Below are 26,943 nucleotides of genomic sequence, written 5' to 3' on the forward strand. Positions count from 1 at the left end.
TCCATTGCTATCACGCAGAGAAGGCATTGTCTGTGCCTTGCCGCTAGCATACTTTACATACAACCAGAATCTCTTGGGATTTTCTGCCAGGCTTCGAGATAAGGTTTCTTTGTGGAAACTATTGTAAGCATGTCACATTGATGTCCGCTCTAAATTACGAGCTTCTATAAAAGATCCTCAGTCGTGGAGATTTTGCATTCGTTTAAATGTGGAATGCTTTTTTCGTTGTTTCTGCAACAGTGTTCTGACCCGTTTTGTGTAGCAAGTGAGATCAGCTCCGTCGTTTCTTAATTTATTTGATATAAATCTTTCAATTGTTGTCGATATTATTTCTTCAAATTCAAGCTACATCTAGTCCACACTTATATTGTTAATTTCAAAGGAGTGCAGATTGTCTCACAGGAAGGCGCAAGTGAATTTTTATCTGTTTTTCTGAACAGGTATATTTTTCGTTCATTTTTGGAGGATTTGGGGGTTACAATATTGAGTTTTGCTACGACAACCCTGTGTTCACATAATCCTTGTATCCGTTTCGATGATCGGTATTAGTTCAGGATTATTTGTTGCGAAGAGATCAAGTGTGTTTTCACAACCGTTTACTATTTGCGTGGGCTAATGAACTAACTCCTCGCAGGAACTTTCAGAGAATGCGTTTAGCACAATTTCGGATGATGTTTTATGCGTATCTCCGGATTTAAACATGTATTTTCGCCAACATATCGAGGGTAAATGAAAGTCACCACAAACCATAACTGTGTGAGTCGGGTACGTGTTTGAAATTATACTCAAGTTTTCTTTGAAACTTTCAGCAATTGTACCATCTGAGTTGGGAGTCGGTAAAAGAATCGAATTATTATTTTATTCCGGTTGCCAAGAATGACCTCTCCCAATACTGACTCACAGGAACTATCTGCTCCAATTTCGCTACAAGATAAGCTACTTCTAGCAGCAAGAAACACCCCACCACCAACTGTGTTTACCCTCTCATTTTGGAACACTGGCAGGTTCTTCGCTAAAACTTCGACTGAGCTTGCCTCTGGTGTTCAATGCCTATAACGATTTGAGCATCAGCGCTTTCTGTCATGGCTTGGAGCTCTGATACTTTCTCAACACAGCTACGACAATTTACAACCCTTATACCGATATTTCCTGTATGTACCTTCCTCTTATGTTCGAACTGCATCCTTTGTGTCTGAAGCCCTTTTTGTATCTCACCGAGACCGTCAAACCTAAAAAGCCGCCCAGTCAACACCACACAGCCCCTGCAACACCGCCTCTTGCGTGTAATCGACTCTTGAACTATTAAGCAGAAACCGAAACCCAACCACCCTATGGTGTAAGTCGAGAAATCTGTAGTTTACACGGTCTAGGAACCGTTTGATCCTCTGGCTGAAATCTTCCACTCGGCTCCGTACCAAAGGTCCGCAGTCGGTCCTGTCGACTATGCTGCAAATGATGAGCTCTGCTTTCATCTCGCAAGCAAGAGAGTTAGCTTTTGCCACTTCTTTTAGTTGCTAAAAGTCAGATAGAATCTCTTCCGATCCAAAACGACACGCAGCATTGGTACCGTCGTGAGCGACCACCTGTAGTTGGCTGCTCCCTGTGCTCTTCACGGCATCCGGAAGGACCCTTTTCAAGTCTGGAATGACCATCCGGTATGCAAATGGAGTGCACATTGGCTTTATTCCCGTCTTTGGCAACCTTGTCCCTAAGGGCCCCCATAACGCGCCTTTTGGCAACCTTGTCCCTAAGGGGCCCCATAACGGGCCTTACATTGAAACTCCCAAATACTAATAATCCCACCTTTTATGATTGCCCGGGTTGCAGAGTCAAAATAGATTTCGATGGCAACAACACAACCATTGTATGTTAAAAAATGACGAAATTCCTCCAGCTGTATTCAGGTGTTGGTTTTATTGGCGACTAGTTTCGATGTTGTTGCAGCATCATCTTCAGGCCCATACTTGTTGACAGTAACCGTATGTGTCTAACACTAGTAGTCAGTGGTGAGATAGGCGTGTTCCATGCGGAAGGCCGGTAGGAACTACCACTGACCACTAGTGTTAGACACATACGGTTGGTGTCAACTGAAGATGATGTTGCAACAACATCGAAACTAGTCGCCAATAAGATCAACACCTTAATACATCTGGAGGAATTTCGTCTTTTTTTAACATATATTATACTAGCTGACGTCCCAAATCGTCCATTCCAACTATAGGTATACGATGAACATAACCATTAGGTAGAAGATATATTTAACGTCGTTGTTAGTTGAAAATACTACCTATTTCTTTTATGCACGATATCATGATACTATAAGAAAGCTCTGGTATTATTCAGGCAAAAGTTATAATAAGGATATTTCTCATCTGATGATAATGGTATAACCGTTGCTAACTTTCACAGTCGAAATACAAATCGTATTACTCACACAAAATCTGTAATATTTTTAACTATATTAACAGTATGTGTAGCAACAACGTTGATCATGGCGAATCAAATGGATATCCATTAGTTTTCTCTCTTTACACTCACCCTATCGCCAAAGTTCTCGAAGAGCACTCTTGCGTACTCGACGAAGTAGTCTGCCAGAATTGGATTTGGCCATCCACCAATGTACTGCAGCGCTTGAGGAAGATCCCAGTGGTACATCGTCACCTGCAAAAGAAACGTACATGGTGTAGGTCTTTCCTCGGCGTTCTTCATTCACGTAGCTTTCCGATGGGGGAAATGACAGTAAACAAAAGATCGGTACCAGTGTATCAAAGCACAACAGTGTTCATGAACTCAGCCCTTAGACAAATTGAAGGAAAAATCTGCGCAACACCCTCCAAGGAAAATTAAGGTAATTAACACGGAGATCTAAAATATATCTCAAATGGCATCTCCCCTTTGCTACGGAAATTTATAGTTACGAAATATCGTAATATATAACTTTCCTTATGTTGTGGAACTACAAGTTCCGAAAACTTGCGGTATGAGAGCAATGGATTTCCTGAAAGTATTATCAGTGTTCATTTCGTCAGTTAGTCGAAAGCCTTACAGAGTACTCGTATCCTGAGAAATGGAATTATATAACAATCAAAAAACGCCAGTGATGTACCTGTTGCTGTAAAGTTCGCTTATAACGTTACAGTTTTTTTCACTTCAATAAAATTAGTGTACCGTAACACCATAAATTTATTCCGTGACAACAAAAATTATGCCACGTAAAAATTATTATATCTAGCAAATGTTCGTTCGTAACATTACAAAACAGACGATACAGTCTCATTCTAGCTTCATAGTAACGTAATGATTCTACGGGCATGTCGACAAAAAGGCTTCAAGTCGGGGTAGAAATGTATAACCACCAGATAGCAATCACTTCGAATTGCAGTTTCAAGTACTCACCAGCGGTTGGATCCCATTTTCCAGAAGCAGATCGATGAGGCTGTTGTAGTAATCGAGACCTGCCTGATTAATCACATCTGTATCGCCAGTTGGCAAAATTCGAGCCCAAGAAATAGAGAAACGATACACATTTGCCTGAAACAGAATAAAAATATGGTGTATCTTACTCCGAAACTAACAGAAATCATATATTTTCGTAAACTCTAAGTTATACTAATAACTACAAGACTGATTAAAGTTATTGACCCGAAGACTTTCGTTCACATTTTTATATCCCAAGTCTACTGCAATTCTAAGATTTTCAGGTAAATTTAAATTGGTGAATTCAGCGCAAATGTATATCACCGTAGCAGTATATGAGTTTCCGAGGCTCCTCAAAGACAGGAAGAGAGTCAAAACGGTGATTATAGTTAAAGTGATCGACTCCGGTACTGCAATGCACGCCCAGCCTATGCGATGCGCCATACACGATCTGTTTATCCCTTTCATCCGCTGAAAGGTCAACCAGCCTACGAATATTCTTCAATCCAATGGTGCCATCATCCATACAGACCCCTCATTCAACCCATTCCGCGATCAGCTCATATTGCAGAAACTACATGAATTGTGGTCGCAAATGCCTTCGAACACTTCTCCATTTCACCAGTCTTACTTTTCATTTGGTACGAGGCGTTCAGCGTCTCTAAATGATCAGATGAACATGCGTAATTTGTCGGTCTTTTAACGTTCGGAACTTCGACCACCTGCTGACGTTTTCCAGTTGTATTTATTTCAGAGCTTTTCTCCACTAGATACTCGTTTCGCAATTTCCATTTATATGAAATGGGTGTCCCATGCAAAAATATCAAAACAAGGTTTACTAAATGTTATAGTGACGAGCGGAAAAGGACGAAAATTGTTGTTAGTATTAGTAAGTTTTATCTCTTGAGATTTTTTTGTATGAAAAACAATGTATTTTTCTTTGCGTCCTGTATACTTTGAAATGGCGTTCTTGGTTACGTGATTGTTTGAATTACTCGGAGTGGTAACTTCTCGGAAAAGTAGCAGAGAGGAAAGAGAAGACACTATCATATGTTTGCCTTTTTTATCACTTAAACTGTGCAAATATTGAGTTCTGCCTGAGCGTGATTCAAATTCATTCCCAGAAAACTTCCCACGTACTTACAGAAGATATTTCAATGCAAGCATTTGAGAGGCTCTCTTTGTGAGATCTACACAATGGTGTTACAAATTACATCGATCTCTTTAAGAAACTGCAAATGTTTCGCTATCTACCAGTTTAAAAAGGTTGTAGTTTTTATTTTATTTCAGCACAGTAGTCACAAAAGTATTGTAAAATAAAAACATGAACACCAAACTGCCAGCAGCAATTTCAGCTTAACATTAGTGCAATTTTCGCAAGAGAACAATGATAAGAGTGTGAAGGAGAATGGTAAGGTCGTTATATAAATTTAAAAACGCAAAATTACGTTCCAGTGTTCGAACCGGGCCAGTTCCAAAGGAAGATGACAGCCACAGCAACTCATAATTTCAACCTGGACAATGGCGACGTTTATGAAGATAAGTTCTTAATATAATGTAAAAACAGAAATAGACGTTCTGGTTTTCAAATCGAGCTAATTCCATTGGAGGAAAAGATCCACATAGTTTTCAGTTCAAAGTTGGCTACTGGCGTCTTTTAAATAGTTCGAGAGCGTCTGATATCTACGTATATCAAACCAGCTAAGTGAAGCCGTTATACTTGAATGGAGGAGATAGCGCCTCGCAACCAGTTTTCTGTGGAAGACCGCCTATGTTGCCGAGTACTTAGTACATGTCACTATGACATGGTCGAATTACACTACCGTCGTTGTGTCGTGATTACAGTGTTCAGAAGCGATGACTTGCAACCGGTATAGGTGGGTGGGATAAAACCAGTATGCCAGCCGCATGCGGATGAGAGAGGTCACATGGCGTCTACTATGCTTCGTCGAGTTTAGCCCTGTCCCGAAGAGACGTCCGGTTGTATCGGTCGTTAGGTGGCCGCCCTTATAGTGTTGGGATACGTGCCATTGACGGTTCTACTCGCGATAAACAGCTTTCTTGGCCGTTGAGTTAAAATCTGTGTAATCGATCGGTGTTGGGTGAACTGTCCTTCGGTAATGCTCCTCCCAGCGAAGCAGTCAACAGATTCGTTATGGAGAACGCCTTGACGCCTTTTTATCCAAAATGAGCCGACATCAGTGCCCAATGTCCACGCGTCTGTTATGGCCACTAAGACATTTGTATTAGTTTCTTTGTCAAACACCTTCTATCGTAGTTTCCGCAGCACACTTTGGGAGACCGTGAGAATCAATACGAACCCGGAAGTTTGTGTGCCATAGTAAATTGCCTCCCTGATAGCCAGTAACACCGCCGTGTAGATAGGCTATTCAGGCGGCAGTGAAAACATTTCGTAGGTGTCGCTAAAGAGGTTGAACGAGCCATAACCCACCCCAGCCGCACTGTAAAGTAAAAATATAAAAAACTGTGATATGTAAAAAATATACGGCAGTCTGCCTATGTAATCGTATTCTTAATGACTCAATAGTAGTGGTTGAAAACACTTTGCTACAAATGACTTACAAGACTGTTTTTAATAGAGTAATATATTTGAAGTTAGACAAACACAGATCAGTAATTAATAAACTAGCTCAGTTCTCAGGGTAGTTACGTAATCGTCGATAGTTAATTGTCCTTTCCTTCTGTACCCAACACCACAGATATTATTCCAAGCTCGTAAGACTATTTCACAAGTCTGTTCGATATAAACTACTGCAATACGTAACTTAATATCGTGGTTTCGTCTCTATTCTCCAATATAAGATAACAAGAGTAGCATCTACAAATGAAATCCTATAATGGAATTGAAATCCTGTGACCAGACCTGTTCTGCCTGGGATGTTGTTGTACAAAGAAACGCTGCAAGTAAATATTGTTAAATTATTATCAGCGGCCGCTGGGCTCGTAGGATCTGAAAGAAGGTTAATGGTCCTAACCGACGGCACGTCTCGTAGATGAGCTACAAGAAAAACGTTAAAGATTTTCTAAGAAAATTCCTTGTTAAGGCTCATATCAATTTAGTACAATCTAGGTATCAGATTACACAATGATTGACCGCATACACAAATTCTTTTGAGAAAATTACCATTATATTTTTTCTGATTTTAAGTACAACTTACATTATGAGCTGGTACAGCAAGATGAGCTTTACACAAGAACGTCCTCTTAGGTCCGAATCCAAGCAGATAAGATAAGCGAATGACAAAGGAAAGGTAGTTCATGCATAGAAGCGCAAGAGTCCATGGAATAACATGTCCATTGTAATTCTATCTCTTCTTCCTTGGCGTAACATGTCGGTTCTTTATAAAACTTATCGTAATATTTAGTTTACATTTTTTTAAACCCAAGACCAAAAAAGAGACACAGTACAGCACGTTAGAGACCCGTATAGATGAAGGTATACTGTGGCCATTGTCGGGTACGGAAGTGTTGCAAGTCGTCATTAATGTTCGCCTCGTTCTGAAATCAGATGGGAAGTACGACACCGGGGCTGCAATGTAGAAAGAGAAAACAAGGAAGTTTCGAGTCTTGTAGAACTAGCAGTAAAAGATGTCGCCACCTCTCATAGCTGTGAATTAGCTCGGTTTGTCACTCGTCTGCGAAGTGTCCACGTGGTGCTCACAGAGCTGAATCACTGCCTCCAGAGAGGCAGAATCAAATATGGAAGACCGACTAAATTGTCGGAGAACACCAGCTGACGTATGGAGAGCGGCATTGAGTCGCTTCCACCAACGTTACGTTTGCGGATGTTGATTTCATGGCTCCAAGAACAAAACGAAGCACCCTATGATGGAGGACATCGAGCTTAAGCAAGTTGATTTCGCCGCGTTGCCATAGACGATGCTGCCATAATCGAAGACAGGGCAGAAGAAGAGCTTATATAGACTTAAGAGGACTGTCGGTTCTGCCCTCCACCAAACTCTGTTGCTGGTATTATTTACACTGAAAAATACTAGTCACTTGACGGAAGCATTTTTGCTGCGTCTTGAATCGTTTGTAAAATGTCAGGGGTGCGCAGGAGAATTAAGAGGTACTTTAACTGTTCCTTTCGATAAGCTCATAATTACTTTTACGTGAGATACACGGATTTAACTCAAACACATGTGTAAATTTGCTAACAGTAGCAATACTATCGTTTGCCTTCGTAGTTGAGCAATTAAGGAGTCTGACTGCTATGCAGAGAACCCGGGTCCAGTCCTGGTTCTGCAAGCGAATTTTCCAAGATAGGTCTAGTGGAACGAGGGCACTCAGACTCGTGATACTGAAGAGCTACACTCTCTGGTCAAAAGTATCCGGATATCCTGATATAGTGTGGAAGTGGCGACTAGACGTCACTAGAGGCGACATGTACGAAAGGAGGCGAGTGTATTGCGTCGTCAGTAGAGAAGGAGTAATAGCAGATAAGTCGAGTGTGACAGCTCAGCAACTGCGAGCGTGGACTAGTCATTGTGTGTAACGCGAGTAACAAATAAGTCAGAAACTGTTGCTGATATGATTGTGAAGTGTAAACGCGAAGAAACAATCACAGCTAAACCAGGACCATGCAGACATCATAGCACAAACGGACAGAGATGGTCGAGAAGCGCGTAGTGTCGTTGTAAAAGATCAAATAAATTGTGGGGTTAGAAGCAATGGGCTACAGTGTTCGAGCAGCTCACTTATTAAGTGATAAGTAACGTTTGGGAAGGTGGAAAGAGCGAAGCCACTGGGCCGTAGAGGGCAGAAAACGAAGGATTTGAAGTGATAAATCACGTTACACCTTGCTGCAACCCCATGAAAGAGTTACAGTTTGGCGAACATAGGAAGAAAGTTACCTACTGTTATGTGTAGTGCAACAGTGACGTCCAAAGGAAGTGGTGTTACAGTTTGAGGGTACTTTTCGTGGTTACGGTGGGATTCTCTTATTTCGCTTAAGTAAACGCTAGACGCTGAAGAAAGTGACATTGTTACATCATTGTGTGCTGCGTACGTTAGACAAACAGTTCTGAGATAATGATCACTTATATCAGCATGATAGTGCACCCTGTTGCAAAACAGGGGACAGTGGCATTCCTGATATCGACTGCCTGGCCAGACTCATGACCTGAACCAAATGGAACACTTTACGGTTAGTTAGAAGGTGGACTTTGGCCCAGACCACAACATTTATGACTACATTCTCTGTTTTCGACTCTCGAGGAAGAATGGCCTGCCATTCCTCCACAGCCATTCAGACACCTGCTTTAAAACAGAGATTAAGCTGTCATAAAGGCGAAGGGTGGACCCACAACATATCCATTTTTCTTCTTCTTCTTTTCCTAGTGTCTTTGTTCCCCATCGGCGCAGCGTCAGCATGGTTATTAGCGGATTTGTTCCGATGTCCTTCCTGTCGCGATCCTGTATGCACTAGTACGGGATATGTGTACCCTAGCGGTCGGCGTGAAGTGTCATTCATGTGACAGTGAGCAAAAGTCTTCCGGATTTTTTGATGAGGGCCTTGGCTGCCATTCCGGTATTCACCTACTGGATGGTGGGAAACCGCCTAAAAAATGCATCCAGACAGATCGGGCCAATGGCCCTCGCCGTTAAACTGCAGGACCGATTCGATCCGGGCCCGACGCACCTCCCGGTCGCGGAAGCAGTGCTTTAACACACAAATCTATCCGGGAGGGTGTCCAGTAATAGGTGTCTGGAGTCTTTGGTCAGATAACATACCTGACTGATAGGTAGCGGTTCTAATGTTTCAAAGGCCGAAAGAAATGTAAGTGGAAAACTACGTTATACCTCCTAGACTCTGATAAAAGATAAATTGTTGTGCAGTAAATCAAGAATTGTGAACCATGTACCTAATGGATTATGTGAGAATGGCTCCAGGGTCCACACACGTGAATAGTCCTTCCACGATAAGTGGTGCGGATCCTCATCTGACTGCGTCATTCCTACGGATTCAACGGAAGAAGTGGTGCATCGCCACGGCACCGGACACGCATTCGGCAGGGTTACCGTTTAAAGCCTGGATGGGCAATCAGTTTCAATTTTTTGTGGAGTTCGTAATGTGGTTAAGGGAGAATTTTGGAGTGGTTCGTTTGGAAAGGCCACAGTCGGTTTCTTTCTGCAGTCCACGTCTGTGCTCAATCTGTAACGAACATGACGTGACCTGATAGTCTCATCTCCTTTCCTATAATTACAATGACAATTTAAAAGTTGTTGAACGAAGAATCTCCTGTCAATATAAATCGTAAAGCCTGAGCAAAAGGCAGCTATCATTTTTAACAGTTCTCTATAATATTCATTCTATAAACGGAATTTTTTTTTTGTCCAATTCACAAGCAAGTGAATAGTTTCGACCGTTTTGGCCGTTCGCCATCATCAGAGCTCGATGCTGACTTTCTGATACAGAGTACGAATTTATAAATGATCTGTAACCTTTGCTACCGCACCTGTTTGTGCCACCATCCACCTGGCTAGATCATCTGTTTGTAGCCACCTGCAAGGAAAAATTACAACCCACACTGGTAAATGTCGTTCGCCCAACCTCCGCCAGTCTTCTGAGTGTCATATCACACCACTCACTGAGACTTGTGTACCTTTCTGCGCAAATTGGCATATTCTTTAATTAATGGGTGACAGTACGACTGCAAAAACTGAATCCTTTGCCCCCCCTCCCCTTACTTCCTCCCCCACCCGACCGATCCCTTAAACATTGACACCGAAGCGAACTCAAGCAAACGCAACGCGCAACAGCGGACGTGAATTCTCTCTGGTGTAAACGTTTGTATTCGAGTGAATTTCGCAAGTGTTCGCTTGTGATCCGCTGGGCGTCAGTTTTAGAGCGAAACATCAAAGGAAGTTCGCTTTCTCTCCACTGCGGCGCTAGGTTCGATAATAAACATAGCGCCGTCGCTTTGCCGCAACGTGATGTTTTTCCCTCGCGAGCTGTTGTTTGTGTTGTGTATTGTGTTTTTGCGGTGCTGGAGTTGTTGGCCGGAAACGTACTTCTCTTGATAGTAGAGGACAGATCCCACAGGTACTAGTGTGATTCCAAAGATCCACAGCTATCCTCCCTTCTTCTGACATAGATCGTCGATAATTCTGGGTACTACTTTGAAATATTCGGTTCAGCTGCAGCTATGAGAAGTGTTTGTCTTTAAAAATTGAACTTCAGCTGTCTGTTAATGAATGTTAGAATTCAGTAGAAGAGTGGACTCATCAATTTTGTTCTTGAGAAGTCTTTGGTACAAAGTTATTGTATAATAAGACAGCAGTTTACAATTCCTTTTACCTATACAGCACTAGCCTCTTATTTACATGCACATGAACTGCGGATAGTTCATGCATGCCATGAGGGCACTACTTAGGAGGGTGGTGTAGGTATAGTCGCGTGGGAGAGATTGACATTACCTGCATTTGTTCACCTATAGCATCACAAAGACGATTTATACCTTCAGTAAAATGTAAATCTAACAGCTGAATGTAACTGCATGCAGATAGTGAGGGAAGAAACAATTTTTAACCATTGAACACACATGCCACCAGACATTAGTGCTATCGCCCTCACATGGAACACGAATGAGTGAGGTAAATATGTGATGCACAAGGCTCCGTCCAAATGCCATGTACAGTGACAGAATAGTCATGGCTTCCCACCGTCTGTGGCACCTCCGCCTTTTTCAGCCATTCAGGGTTTCATGATCCCAAACAACAATGGTATTTTTACGGATTACAGTGGGCCACAATTGTTCGCGATTGGTTTGAAGAACATTTAGGACAATTCGAGTGAAAGATTTGCCCACCGAGATCTCCCGTCACGAATCTCATGTAACATATATGGGACATGATAGAGAGGTCAATTCGTGCGCAAAATCCTGCACCGACGACTCTTTCGCTGTAGATGTAGCAAAGCTCAGTATTTCTGAACGGGACTTCCCAAGAATTGTTGAGTCCCTGTAGCACTATGCCGAGAAAGAGTATGTCCGGCACGACATTAGGAGGTACCCATGACTTCCTTCACCTCAGGGTATGGTTTTCACTTTGGTTTTCATTTACAATATGTAGCTGTAATTTTGCTATTCATCAGCATGAGAACAGGAAAGAGGCAAGCAGCTTTTCAGAACGGCACACAAAATGTGTTAACAATTAGTAAGCTTCTCGTAAAATGCAAAGACGCCGACATTTAAAACGCATATCTTGAAAATAAACCCTAATTCAATCGTTACTGCTAAATTTTATCTTCGGATCCTTGGAGGAAAGGTTTCAGTTTGTACAGAATTGTATCACCAGTTGCTCTCTTACACACTACCGATTTTTTACACCAAGGAAGTTATCAGGTATAGCTCAGTATAAAGTAAAAGAATGTCTTAGTAGACTGATTACGAGATATAAATTAATTATACAAATTAAATGGCATTAGAAATAAGCTGTAGAAATCTTCCAGGAATGTGAAGTGTAGAGTGAGCTAACGTAAAAAATGGCAAATATTGAATCGAAAACTACCACTACATTAAGGGATGCACAAAATAAGTTAAATATTTCACTAAATTACATTCCAAGCATCGTGAATCTATTTAGGCGCAAGGCGATCTGGTTTAAGATGAGAAGACTCGTTGGTTAAATATCGGACAGTAAGTGACACAGGTACCAGCAGATGGCAGTAAGGACGAAAGACAGAAGAGCATTGTGTGAATACAGCTTTTCATACAAATGAAATTTAAAACGTGATACATAAAACACGACATGTTAAAACGTTTCATTGACAGGTAACGGCAAGCACAATATAGTAGAGAAATTTAAATATAACAGTCGACTTTAAGATCATATTGGAAGAAATGTCAAATAAGCTAATCAATGATAGCTAGTGAATCGATAAGTCGATGGATCTTTACACGCGGATAACCCGCTCACCAGACGCGAGAGATTAGTGAGCCCTGTTGTTTATAGGCCGAATCATGCTCTACAGTTGCGGATGCCCTGTGATTTCATGGTTATAATTTTGAAACTGCTGTTAAGTGTTCTCAGTTGTTTGTAATTCGAATATTATGTGCTAAACACATACCGACATTACACCGCGTCGTTTACGACCCATCAAAACAAAATGTTGTATACTAAATTATAGCGGTTCAAATAATTTCTGGAAAAATAATTAATGTGGCTGAAGTGTTCAACTCTATTCATAATCATGGTGTTATGTATATGTGCTCGACAGTATTTGACGTCAAGACAACGGGTGAAGCAAGCTGCTGCAGATTTTTCTCCATACTCACATTCAAATTCTTCAGAGCCTGTACGTCTTCCGCGTACTTGTGGTATGAGTCGCAGGCCACATCCCCGTTGTCGCCGTTGGTGCCATATTCCGGATGTTCGTGCAACATCCGATCCCATATATTCTCCCCCTTGCCTGTAAAATGCGAAAGATTAGATCAAAGATGTCTAACAAGCAGCTGTCATTCAGAGAAACCACTCTCCGTGAGGGAGAATACGACGATTGATTACTACTGTTGGAAACAAACTGAACAAAATAATTAAAATCTCAGAAAAAAGTAGTTTGTGTTACATATCCCAATATGCTTTCTGAAGGCACAGGCAGACAAATGGGTGGAACGAATATGTTTTTGTGCCACCGCCAATCCGGTTCCATCGACGTACGTGCACAGTCTCGCTCTATTGAGAGTTTTTATCGTCCTTTATGTCAACTATACCATACGCCCCACGCAGGTGAATTAGCTTTAGAAGCAGCACTGCGAAGATTCCCATGAGTCCAGTAACACGTTGGAAAATTTTTCTAAGGGGTTCCTAGTTCAGTTCCTTTTCTGGAGGAGCTTGTAAATACCTGGGTCTCGCAATAGCCGCTAAAGGTCAATATTATCTTGTTAAACTAGGAACATGACTTAATAGGTTCCTCTCGTACCTATGACCCAAACATCACCTTTAATTTCGTAGTGGAAGCCGTTATTAACGCCAGTCATTTGCTTAATCATAACTTATACATAATTAGTTACATATTCCATAGACCATTCGAACTATTATTTTGTGGAAATTATGTGGAACTAGTCAGTTTACAGGTTTAAATGGTATATAATTAGTATTAACATCAACACATTATTTTTTATTCCTACTTTCTTTCATTGCCTACCAATGTCGAAGTGGAAACTTTTCCTATGGCATGGAAGGAGTCGCCCAAGAGACTGTTTTAGGTTATAATTTAAAATTTTCTTTCCTCCCCGCCAGACATCATATGGTATTCGACAAAGGATCAGACTTTTTATTGATACATATTGAACGCCTTTCTGGGCTACTGACAGCTTCAGTGATTAGTCATGTTTTCCTATACTGTTGTAGGTATGGACAACACAATTATTTTCAAATTATAATGGATTATTTGCTACGAATTTCATTAGCGAATGTATCTTTTGTGTTACTGCGGTTAAATTGAATAACTCTTTGAAGAGATGGCTACGTGACGAACGCAGGTGAACGCCACATGTAACTCTTACTGTTCGCTTTTGTTCAACCCTCGTTTATTACGAAATGATGGGTCACCCCACAAAATTATTAATAAGACATTACCCACTGGAAATATGCAAAATACGTCAGAAGACTGATTCCATAGTTGTTGAGACCATCTATTACACGACGAGCAAAAGTAATTGAACTAAATTGTCTGAGAAGCCCAGAAACAGGGCTTCAGGGTTTCAGTTAAGGTTTTCATCACTATGTACACCCAAAAAAAAAAGGACCATTCTACACTATTTAGGTTCATGTGCCAAATCAATTGTTTGGTATGACTTTATTGCACAGAACTAAATATAGTGTGTTTCCCTTTCAAAATTTATAGAGCATCCATTTCAGAGAAGGACTTAATACCTTTTTGTAAAACACCATTGGAAACCTCTTCTGTTTTTTCCCCTTAATGAGATGTGTTATAACGTTATATCATCTGCAAAAAGTACCAATTTTGTTTGTTGAATGTTATGTGGAACTCTTTCACACATATAAGGAACAGGAGTGGGTCCAAAATTTAACCCTGCAGGACTCCCTTTGTGATTTCTACCACCACTAAAATTTTCTAACTTTCAAACAATGTCTGAATTATTTAGCATAGCTTTTCACATTTTGTTTATGAAGCATGGTACGAACTACTTGTTTGTAAAGCCAGAAGTCCCATAAAATTTAAGTTTTCCTTAGAGTCTAATGTGATTTACATAATCAAGTGCCTTAGAAAGATCACAAAAGGTATCAACTGCCAATATTTTATTATTTAAGGCTTGTAAAATTTGGTGAGTGTGTGTGTAAATAGCATTTTTAGTTACATAGCCCTTGTGGAATCAAAACTATGATGTGCTGAGCAAATTGTCCGTATATAAATGTGAGATTTATGTTTTTCGAGTATATTAGAAAAAGGTCTCAGTAAGGACCCAGGTCGATAATTTATTAAGTTTTTCTTGTTACGTTTCTTACAAATAGGCTTAACAATTCCATAATTTACCCAGTCTGGAAGAAGTATCTGTGCTAGTGACTCATTACATATGTTACTAAGGGCATTATATACAGAGTTTGAAAAACTTCTCACAATTCTGTTTGAAATTCCATCACCACCATATGAGCCTTTGTTTTTCATTATTTTTATAATGCTGTTAATTTCATTCAAGGATCTTGAAACCACTTATAATTGCTTAAAGTGTTCTGGAATAACATTTTTGGTATATCCTCTTGCTACTTCAACTGAATATTTAAACCTATTTATACTGTTACATGTTGAGAGTGATTGCTAAAAGCGTTTGAAACTTGCGAATTAATAGTCAGAACATTGTCATTTAGTTTAATTGTTATGCAATCTTGTTCACAGACTGGCTGTCTTCTCTCCCTTTTGGTAATGTCCTATATACAAATTATACAACAAGTTGCAAAACAATTTTAAATTTGAAATATTAATTTTCTTTCTTGATGAATCGTTTCGAGCCTAAGTTCTTTATCAAATCATCCACTAAGATAATGAGCTTAGGCTCGAAATTAGTCATCAATAAAGAAAATTAATATTGCACCTACCACTGTTTTTTGCAATTTATTACATCATTTGGTATGTCTTGTAGTATGCAAGTCCTGTTCGTTCTTGATTTATTCTGATCTTAATATAAATTACCCTCTTCGCCATTCAAGACATTTTAATTCCACTACACAATAAAATGAAACACCTACAACCGTCCTTACGATGTTATTTATTATTCAGCTACCAATTTCGGTGCTTCCGTGCACCATCTTCAGGCCTTAACTGACGCTGTGTAGTTTAACTCCAATCGTATACACCACTCAATAGTGGCCAACATCTATGAACTGCTACTCGGGGACTGACGACAACAATTATGCTGCGTCTCCAACCATCAACGATCAACTACTTGGTAGTTAATGGCTAGACGCCACATAGTTTTTACAGGTAGTCTGCGGAAACCACTTCATAGATGTTGGCCAGTGATGACCTGATTACTGGTATACACAAATGGAGTTAAACCCCTCAGTGTCAGGGCCTGAAGATGGTGCACTGAAGCACCGAAACTGATAGTAGCCATGTAATAAATAAAACCATATGGACGGATAAAGGTGTACCATTTTACTACTAAATGAGTGGCTGAAGTTCCACAAACTTCCAATCACGAGGATGAACATAAAAACATTTAATTCCCTTGGTTATCCATAGCTTATTAAATTTTTAATGTATTGTCTAGACAGTTTATTTTAGGAAAGCTACTTTCACCTATTGACACAAATCTACTACGCAATAAATTAAATTTGACAGTAACATTTGATTCTGTATGTGTACCAGAATGCAATCGGGAGCAAACCCAAATAAACGTTTTCCATTTGCCTTTATTGCATGAAACAGATGACGCATGAAAGAGATGATGCATTAATTGTCATCATTTTAGTTCATAAACAACAATACATAGATAAAAAATATAGTAAAATTGAAATCGTCTTGAAATATGCAGTATTTATCAGAAAAATTTCAGCTGCAAGTCGCCAAACCTGAAAAAAATAATTAAGAAAGAATTATTTTTAGTACAGTCCATTTTTCACCCATTGTTTGTTTTAGAATGCAGTTAGGTTCAGATTTACTTTAACATATATACCTGTTTTACATTTATAGATTACTAATATTGTCTGATATTCAAGCCACATCGACTCAAGCAACTATCATAGAAACCTACACTCACTTTCGCTGTCTTCATCCTCCTCCTCCTCCTCCGCTGTGTGTCCACTGAATGTCTGCTTGAAGGGCACAGTACACTGCATTATGGTTTTCAGGGACGCAAGGAAGAAGGGACGTCAGGTCCTTGTGTTCTGCCTACAGAATTTGTGCACTTCGCATTTTATAAACGTGAATCGCTGTGATGGGGTTGAAATCTGTTAATGTGCTATGTTTCCGAGGTCGCCAAATAGTTTTGTTCAAAACCTTAACTTCCTCCCAAAGAACCGAGAGAGAGCAGTTATCTTTAATTTTCCTAAAATCGGACTCCATGGCTTCATGAAGCAAGTATTGCGAAATTTCATCTTTTTCCCGGATGTTCACGTCTGTTTCTTAGCTGGATTTGCAGTTGCTACCTGCAAATCCTGAAAATAATCTTTGGTCATTCTCTGAACATGTAATGGTTATTCACTTGAGCCTTTCCTATCAGTCTGTACCAGTACTCTGGAGTAAAGGCATAGATAGCTATTTCTTGATAACAAGTTCCCTCTCAGAAGCCAAAAAATATATGTCCATGAAACAGGTAATAATGTTCTACGGAACCAAAATTTACGTCAGGACAATGTGTTATTCTCGTTCTGCGCTGAGAGTTGTGTTTTTCGGGACACTTAGAAGTTTAAGCAAATGGGAAACGATTTCTGAAGCACCTTTTGAAGCCCTATTTTCAAGCCATATACGCATAACACCGCTTTTATTGATACACGGGCGTATACCGTAGTAGTACACCCGATGATTCCTCAGATAGAAACAACTAAAAAAATTGTCTTGCGTGTTGGAAGAGCTTTCTTCAAACCAATAGTTATTACAGAAATGTCTCGTTTTCTTTGCGGCATTCAGCGCGGTACTGATTCAGGTTCTAAGCATCTGTGGCTCCAGTCTGATGCAGGATAACATCTAGAGATATTATATCATGTGGTTTGGATATCTATGCACCATACACGTCACATGTATCAGCAGGAAGCATCGTGAACTTCATATTAAATTTTCTTGCTGACACCAACATTTATGTGTTATATCCGACACTGAGCAAACCATTCCTTTTGGTTTCGTTTTTGTTAAGTCGATACATTTCAGACACAGACTTCGCAGTTCGTATGTATCTTCTTATCGATCTCCTCCTAGTATAATGACTCCTGCGCAGAGGGAATCGTATTAGATGCTCATTTTACTCCATTTTCTAAATTGACAAACTTTTATTTTTGTTTTCAATGTTTTCCTCTTTGGTCAACGTGAGAAACAGATTTATAGGCCTCATTCTCCAACATTTCTGCGTCGTTGGACTTCTTACCTGGATAATGTCACTAGGTATTTCACCACAAATTTCCGTTTGTTTACTCTGGCTGCTCTGGCGGTAGATAAATGATTTCTGGATATCGTAAACATGTCACAAGATATTTTAGCCCAAACGCTTACTGAGCCACCATTCGCATTCTTTACGTGATATGTATAAGGTAACAATCTTTTATTTCTACTGATAAAATTTTCACGTTTTAACAGACACAGGGCCACACAAAAAAAGCATTTTGTAGATTATAGTTTCCTAATTTATGAAACTCAGTAATGATAGTTTCCTTGTCATTTACCGCAAATGTATAATAATTACACTAACTGGGGTTAGCTGTGACAGACTTCACAGCACGGTCACAACCGCCACCTTGTTTCCTCGCTGGAACGGCATTGTTAGACGTACAACTCACGCAGTCTAGTTTCGTACTATTGCCTTTCTTTTCTTCCATTTATCTGTATTTCTTGCAAATTTCCTAGATTTCTCAGAAGTGCTAGGCAGAGAATAATCTTCACCTTCAGCCTTCTTGTCAACACCAAAACATGTGACTGCAGGAGCGTTCGCTGTTGGCTACCGCTAGCTTCCCTAATGTTGCCATTTCGCTTAGCTCCCTCCCGAACTGCGAAACCGGGAGTTGAAAATATTCCAAAATGTTTCTTTTGTACAGTGGGAGAGTATAAATGGATAATAACTGTTAATATCTTATGGGATAATGAATGTACAATAACAGTATCTAAATATGAGGTTCATTCGAATGAAACCTGGTCACTGCGTCTACCTTTGCCTTACACGTAAGGTGGCACCACGTAACTACAGGCATGGTGGCGACAGCTATTGGTAGAGAGACTGGCGCGAGCGCGTCCTCTTACGTTGCATAGCGTCAATGTGGTTTCACGTCGGAGAGAAGGTGGCCACACAAGTTATAGTCCGCTACAGAACATGCAGGCGAGTAAGGGGGAACAACGAGGAGTGATTCAATTTTTGGCAGCGGAGGGAGTTGGAGGCCGTGAAATCTATCGACGGATGAAGGCTAAATACGGTGAGTACAGTCTGAGTCCTTCAAGTGTCGTGGAATGGCGCAAACGATTCCTTCAGGGGGATGAGTCACTGGAAGACGATGCTCGTCCAGGACAGGCTCATCGTGTCATCACACCATTTTGAATCGGAAAGCAAGCGCCAGAGCAAGCAGTGGAAACATGCTACTTCACCACCTCCAAAGAAATCAAAGGACGTGCACACCAGTTCTGGTAAGGTCATGATGTCCTTCTTCTTTGACCACAATTGCCAACTGCTTCTCGAGTTCCTGGAACGGGGAACCACCATCAATGTCCAGTGCTACCAAACCACTGCACAGAACCTTAGACGAGCTATCAAGTCGGAACGCCGAGGCACGTTGCCCAATGGTGTTTGCTCGTGCATGATAATGCCCGCCCACACACGGCCAATGCGGTGACGACGAACTTGCAGCAGTTTCGGTGGAAACCGCTGGAACATCCATCGTATAGTCCTGATCTTTCACCGTGTGGCTTTCATGTGTTTGGACCTCTAAAACAAGCTATTTGCGGAAATCAATTCACGTCGGACGGCGAAGTCTGTGAGTGGACCCAGGCCTGGATTCGACAGCAGCCTACTAGCTTCTTCAAGGGTGGAATCAATTGGATAGTATCGCAATGGGATAAATGTGCCAACAGTTTTGGCGACTGTTGTTGAACATGTGTACAGTGTATAACTACATTTTTGAGTTAATAAAATCAATACCGTTAGTTTACACTAGTGACCGACAATTAGCTATTCTATTTCCATACCACATACTTTTCTCTTCCTAAAAACATTTTAAGAACTTTCAAATACTGTTTATAATGGGTTACTGTAGCTTGATTGTGAATACTTCTAACATTTTTCCCGCTTTGCTCTACAAGATATCCTTATCCCACTAGTGAGCCACCTGGGCTGCGTTTTACTGCTAGTACCCCCGTTTAGAACGTTCTAATGGGAAGCAACTCTCCAAGAGCATTAGAAATGTGTTAAGGGAAGCATTGTATTTATCATCTATCTTATTGGCACTATAAACATCCTGCCGCTCTTGTTCCTTGACAAGGTTTAAAAACCTCTCTGTTGGTGTTGGATTAACTTTCCTACATAATTTGTAATTAAATATGACATTGGTTTGAGTACAAAAGCCTTTCAGTGTTAAAACTTGTGCATCATGGTCTGAAGAGCCATTCACGCTTCTACTAACAGTATGCTCATCTAGTAATGCAGAACGAATGAAAACATTGTCTATGGCTGTGCTACTGTTCCCCTGCACCATAGTTGGAAAAAAACACAATCTGCATCAGATCATATGAAAGTAGGAGATCTACTAACATCCTTTTTGTTGTACCATCATATACAAAATTAGTATTGAAGTCACCACATATAACTAATTTCTCGTACTTCCTACAAAGTGAATCAAGAACCCTCTCTAGCTTGTGCAGAAATGCTCTGAAGTCGGAGTTAGGGGACCTACAAAAAACAACAATTAGAACTGCCCCTGCACACAACATTCAAATATCTGTTCAGTGCATTGTTGTGATGCGACTATGGACTCAAATGGAATACTGTTTTTTAGGTACATCGCTCTCCCCCACCTCGCAAGGAACTCCTTGAGAAACAACCAGCTAATCTGGATCTTGATAACAGAAACCTCTGAATTGGCAAATTATTTAAGTGTGCTTTGATATACCAATAAATTCAGAGTCAACATCTATAAGCAGTTCACTAACTTTAATACCTCTTATATTTTGATGAAATATGCTAATTCCTTCTCTACTTGGAAACATTACATCCTTGGAAGGTGAGCCCTTAGTTAGAGGGACTTCCTTTAAGCAGATATACCAATCAGCTGACTCCAATCTAAAAAAAAAGGGCAGCTGTAACACCAACTAATACAGGAATTTTTCTATCAGTGACCCCACCACCACCATCACCACCCACTACACCTATAAGCTTAGCCAGCCTCCCCTACCCATACCTACTGAGGTGCAGGACATGCCTAGTGAAACCTAACCTACTGATAGACCTAACTGGCACCACCGAGATGTGACCCATGCCCTGTGCCATCGGCGCCCTCCCCGGCCCCATGTTAACGCGCCTAACAGCCGCATTAAGGTGAGGCTGTACATTACGCTGAAACAGTTGCACGAAATGCACACTAGTGCACCAGTTTGAATTGCTATCTGTACCAAGTCACCACCTACTTCATGTTCCCCGTCCCTATCAAGACTGCTCACTGCTCCACCCACTATCACTACCTGATCCTCCTTCATAAAATTCCTACGTAACTCCCCTATGCTGTCAGTCACTTGAGCCAATCATGCAATAAGTTTCAGAATGCTGGTGACCTGGTACTCACTCCCCAATACTTCCCGCAACTGCTGCCCCACACCTCTACCGTGAGAACTACCTAGCAGCAGAACCTTCTTCTTTCTGTCAAACTTTGCAACCAACCTAGGCCTCCTGCTGCATGTTCCTTACATCTACAGCTACACGAGGCTCCTTTCCACTCAACCCTGGCAGTTTGTCAAATCTATTGCATTTACGCAAAGTAAAACTGTCTGAATACCTCCTCTTTCTAGTTGCCTTCTTGCCAACTGTCAGTTCCCATTCCCCACCACCCTTCACCCTCCTCAATCTATCTAGTTCCTCCTTTGCGGTTGTAACTGCACCTGAAGGGCACAGATCTTACGCTCCTGCTCTCTATCAACTTATTTCTACTACAGCTTCTGGAAACCCAGCAGAGGATCTCACTCAGATGACCACTGGCTTCCCACTTCATTCCTCCAATGAAAATACTTTGAACATATTCCACACCGTAACCCACTTCTCATAAACCTACGACAGAGCCCACATTTCTTATTAATGGTAAAATTTTACAGTTACTGAAAAAAACTGTACGTCTACGTTACGTTACGTCTATGTTATTAGACAGTGTCCCACTAGTTGAAAACTGACTCTTTGTGTATGTCGACACACTAGTGAGGTAGACTGGGCCGGACTAAGAAAGCTTTCAGTAAAACAGGTATTTTCGATTTTACATCTACGTAGATACTACAGAAACCAGCATACAGAGGTTATCATGCAGTACTCCTAGTCATTCCCTTTGCTGGAGCGAAGGAAAAACGACTATATATACTAGCGAAACTGGCAATGTTTCTTAAGTGCTAAAAATGTATGGGAACTGAATATACGTCCTTCTACGGAGTATTCCCGGGCACTGTGTCAGGAGGCAAATCACGGCTCCTCTTTGCGTCTTCGCCGACTTTGAAGGTATGGAACTGGAAAAAGTAATAAATCATGAAGAATATTAATGGAAAAAGTTCGTTTGTTTTCAGTTGTTATTGTTTTATACGTTTTTCAAATTTATATGCACAATACAACAGCAAAACTTTAGAACATGCAACATTTTTCGTTTTTGAGTAATGTATGCTAAGAGTATTTGCAACGAATTTTTAGATTTCGCTTAAGTCCGCGAGGCAAATTTTTATCGAATATAGAGTTTACATTTGTAATTAATATCTCTTTGTAAATTTTGAGTCTCGGTTGGTTTTGTAAAGGGTGGAGTACAGTGCTTTGTTTTCTCCTTCCTTCTGCTCTGATCGTCACAGGGAGAGGCCCTGTACTAGTTTTTTGTCGTAATCTTACACTGAAACAAAAATGAAATGTTCAAACTGCTTTATTTTTTATTTGATTTAATAGAAAGATGATTACTAATGCATTCCAGTAACTAAAGCTTTTTGTATATGTTTTCAGCCTGTTAAATAAGTTGGAAGTGGACGGTTTTGTGACGCAACCATAGCGCGCCATCAGTGCGCTATCGTGTCAGTTTTTCTGTATTTACAACTCAAACCTGCAATTTAAAGTTGTTAGCGTAGTCCAATTATTATCGCTGTCATCAGTTAAATCACTTCATTACGCTGAAATGTCATATTAACACGGTTTTGTATCACCAAGCTTCTGCTCCCTTGCCAATGACAATATCTGGCATTGACTGCCCATGTGCCTGGTAAGAAATACATCGCATACGAAATATTCTGGTTTGATCTACATGAAATACTTCACTTAATGATACATCATTTGGAATTATTTAGCCATATGAGCAATAATTATCATCTTGCAGCCAACTGAGTAATGCTGACTACCCTGTTCAAAATCTTAGAACCATAGAATATTATCAAATTTAATTACCCCTAGTAAGGAAGCCAGCATTATAGTTTGAACTGGTTTTCGGAAGTATCAGCATTCTGCACATAAAGAATTCCAACAAATCTGTTGCACCTTGTTTATTATTACTGCAGATAAAACCTTAATTGGGAATATTTCATACATATTTTTAAATATATTTCACGTATCTCTCTACCGAATTTCACACCACAGCTTCTTTTTTTACGGGGCTCAGTGTTCAAGGCGTCATACACATATACTTCTTTCTCCCACCCCCTTCCCCCCCTACTCCTTTGGTACATAGCTGGTTCTTACATCCACAGCGACTCTTTCCAGACAGTTTGTGATACGTGTGCCAAGTGATTACATGAGAAATGTCGTCTGTGAAATACCGGTGCCAGAAGTAGAGACAGGTTGGTGTGACATCTGTTAAGTCATGCTGCAGAGAGAGTAGTAGAAGGAGAAATTAGTAGGGGGAGACAAGGACTCTGATGTGCGCCACCGGTGCTGTATTCTCTGCATCAGTTTCGATAGTCGCTGCATCTGCTGTATTTCCATTCCTTTTTTTGTCGAACCTTTAGTCTTCCGACTGATTTGACGTGGCTTCTTTTTAAGGTCATCAGTCATCAGACTTCGAACTAGTATGGAGCAGTCCATCACGAATTCCTCTCCAGTGTCAACCTTTTCATCTCAGAGTAGAATTTGCAGCCTACGTCCTTTCCTTCCCTAAACCCAAATTGATCTTCATCTGGCAGATCATTAGTTCCCTTTTCCATTCTTCTCTACGTATATTTTTCTTCTCAGCTACGTGGATGCATAAGCTGTTAAGCTGATTTTGTGCTAATTCTCGCACTCTTGTCATCTTCAGAAGAGTGTGGATGAGTTTTCTCCAAAGGACTCATCACATGTCGCCGGTCTCATACATTCTGAGTACCAACTTGTATCGTCGTTTTGTTACCACTTTATATAATTCTAATTGGATATTACGTATTCCTTCCACTTTATTTGATCTTAAGTCGTCTAAATGTCTTTTAAATTTTGATTGTAACACTGGATGACCTATCTCTTCCCCTTCGACTCCTGTTTCGTTTCCCATAACACTATCTGGTATCTCTTTTCACCTGTCTGAATTTAACAATGAAATTCTTATTGCACTCTTCTTGTTGCACATGCTTTTAATTATGTCAAGGATTTATTACTGTTCTGTATGCTGAGTCAATCCTTCCGATAGTCATTTCTTTTTGATTTCTTCACAATTTTCATACAGCCATTTCGCTCTCAGAGACAGCAAAGGACTTGGAAGAGAAGATGAACGGAATGGACAGTGTCTTGAAAGAAGGATAGAAGATGAACATCAACAAAAGCAAAACGAGGATAATGGAATGTAGTCGAATTATGTCGGGTGATGCTGAGGGAATTAGATTAGGAAAAGGAGTTTTGCAATTTGGGGAGCAAAATAACTGATGATGGTCGAAGTAGAGATGGTGTAAAATGTAGACTGGCAATGGCAAGGAAAGCGTTTCTGAAGAAGAGAAATTTGTCAACATCGAGTATAGATTTAAGTGTCAGGAAGTCATTTCTGAAAGTATTTGTTTGGAGTGTAGCCATGTATGGAAGTGAAACATGGACGATTACTAGTTTGGACAAGAAGAGAATAGAAGCTTTCGAAATGTGGTGCTACAGAAGAATACTGAAGATAAGGTGGATAGATCACGTAACTAATGAGGAGGTATTGAATAGGATTGGGGAGAAGAGAAGTTTGTGCCACAACTTGACTAGAAGAAGGGATCGGTTGGTGGGACATGTTTTGAGGCATCAAGGGATCACAAATTTAGCGTTGGAGGGCAGCATGGAGGGTAAAAATCGTTGAGGGAGACCGAGAGATGAGTACACTAAGCAGATTCAAAAGGATGTAGGTTGCAGTAGGTACTGGGAGATGAAGCAGCTTGCACACGATAGAGTAGCATGGAGAGCTGCATCAAACCAGTCCCAGGACTGAAGACAACAACAACAACATTCATTCTTCATTGCATAGTCATTCTTCATGACTTCAGCCTACTCTTTGTCGTTAGTAACTTGTGCTCAGAGTCTGTATCTAGTCCTGGATCCGTCTTACAATGCAACACCTGGTTTCGGAACCTCTGCCTGACTATGAAGTAATTTAACTGGAATCTTCCCATATATCTTCCAAGTATACCTTGTCTCCTTGTGTTGCTTGAACAGAGTGTTCGCTATCAGTAGGTGAAATTGCAGAACTCAATTAGTCTTCCTCCTCTCTCATTCTTCCTACGTAACCTGTATTCACCCATAACTCTTTCTTCTGCTCCGTCCCCTACAACCGCATTCCACCCCTACCCGCACAACTATTATAGTTTCATCTCCATTTACATATTGAATTACCCTTTCAATATCCTCACATACTTTCTCTATCTCTTCGTCTTCGCTATGTACGTTAATAAAAAGATGAATTTGTATTTCCCTCATTTTACTCCGTTTAGAAGGCGAATGTAGTTTATACTGATCGGCTAGGCACAATTTAAAGTTGATTGTTGGTGTAAATTGCGGAATTAACTTATTAATAATTGTCTTAATTCGAGATACAAATAATGAATCAGTGTCGGTATTTGAATCAGTCAAGGCTTTCCGTCCGAGAGGCAATGGTCGATGTGTAAAACTTTTCACAGATGTTCCATCCCCAACTACGAAAACATTTCCGTACATAAATCGACAAAAGCGTCGATGCCTCTTAAACTTAACTTCATTAAGTGCTGGAAAGGCATTATACGTGCTAAGTAGGTGCGTACAGATTACCTGGAGGCAAGGGTAAACCCTTAACGGCGAGTTCTGTAAAAGTTGGAACTCCACAGCCATTCCCTCCTCTCTCCATCCTCACATGTTAGTGCTGAAATTTCCTTTTCATTTTGTAATACCTTCAGTGATGTCGAAAATTATGTTTTAAACTACACGAGAAGATTACGAGACACTAGCACAAGCACGTGGAAATTACGCACTCTCACTCAAGCTTCAGCCACTCACCGTCGGCGTCCCAGCCGCCCTCGATCTGGTAGGAGGCTGTGGCCGCCCCCAGCATGAAGCCCTCAGGGAACTGATTGACGGCCACCGCACGTGGGAGGCGGAGGTGGGGGCGGTGGGTGCCAGCTGTCGCTGCCCCCAGCGAGCTTTCTGCCACAAAGGCCAGGCATGCAGTTAGCAGCAACATTACTCCTTTGGATAACATGATGTCTGCCTTGCGACTGAGCGCTACAGTTTCTTTTAGATTTCGCCCTCTGCAAAGGTAATTGTCAGCCGTTTATCTCGGCATATATCGCTTCGCCACTAATTAGTGGAAAGCGATAAAGTCAAGTGTTTGAAAGATTAGGGTTTTTCGATACGATACGAAAGTCAACATGAATTAAACATGAGCAAAGAGATAGAGGGAGGCCAAAGAACTAACACCATCACCGAGGAAACAGAAAGACCGAGTGGGTTTTGGATGTCGAGAAAGCAGTATCATAAATCCGAATGGAAAGCTCCTGGAGTAAGTGACTTCACAGTGGAAATGATCAAAGACGCTCGACCGCCAGAATTCAGTGGTTGTGTAGAATAATGACGATATTATGGACCCATGGAAAGATTCCTGATTATCGAAGAAGGCACTCTGTGAGAACTACAGAGGAGTAGCAAGCACTACCGCAGCAGTGAATGAAGATTTATCAAAAGACAATTTTACGGAAAATAAGGATCAAAATAGAACCACAATTAA

At 40.7% G+C, this 26,943-nt stretch overlaps 1 protein-coding gene across 1 annotated transcript in view; it reads right to left on the bottom strand.

Annotated features, from left to right (window-relative positions):
* Positions 1 to 26,420, bottom strand: part of LOC126282009 (myrosinase 1-like) — a 105,693-nt gene extending 79,273 nt beyond the window's left edge. The window contains exons 1-4 of the mRNA XM_049981400.1: positions 26,217 to 26,420; positions 12,717 to 12,850; positions 3,397 to 3,531; positions 2,539 to 2,661 (exon numbers count right to left, since the gene is read on the bottom strand). Of these exons, the coding sequence (XP_049837357.1) occupies positions 2,539 to 2,661; positions 3,397 to 3,531; positions 12,717 to 12,850; positions 26,217 to 26,418 (594 nt within the window). The 5' untranslated portion in view covers positions 26,419 to 26,420. The remainder of the gene's footprint in view (positions 1 to 2,538; positions 2,662 to 3,396; positions 3,532 to 12,716; positions 12,851 to 26,216) is intronic.
* Positions 26,421 to 26,943: the final 523 nt, after the last annotated feature.

The sequence above is a fragment of the Schistocerca gregaria genome, chromosome 7 (assembly GCF_023897955.1).
Source record: "Schistocerca gregaria isolate iqSchGreg1 chromosome 7, iqSchGreg1.2, whole genome shotgun sequence".
Classification (NCBI taxonomy): domain Eukaryota; kingdom Metazoa; phylum Arthropoda; class Insecta; order Orthoptera; family Acrididae; genus Schistocerca; species Schistocerca gregaria.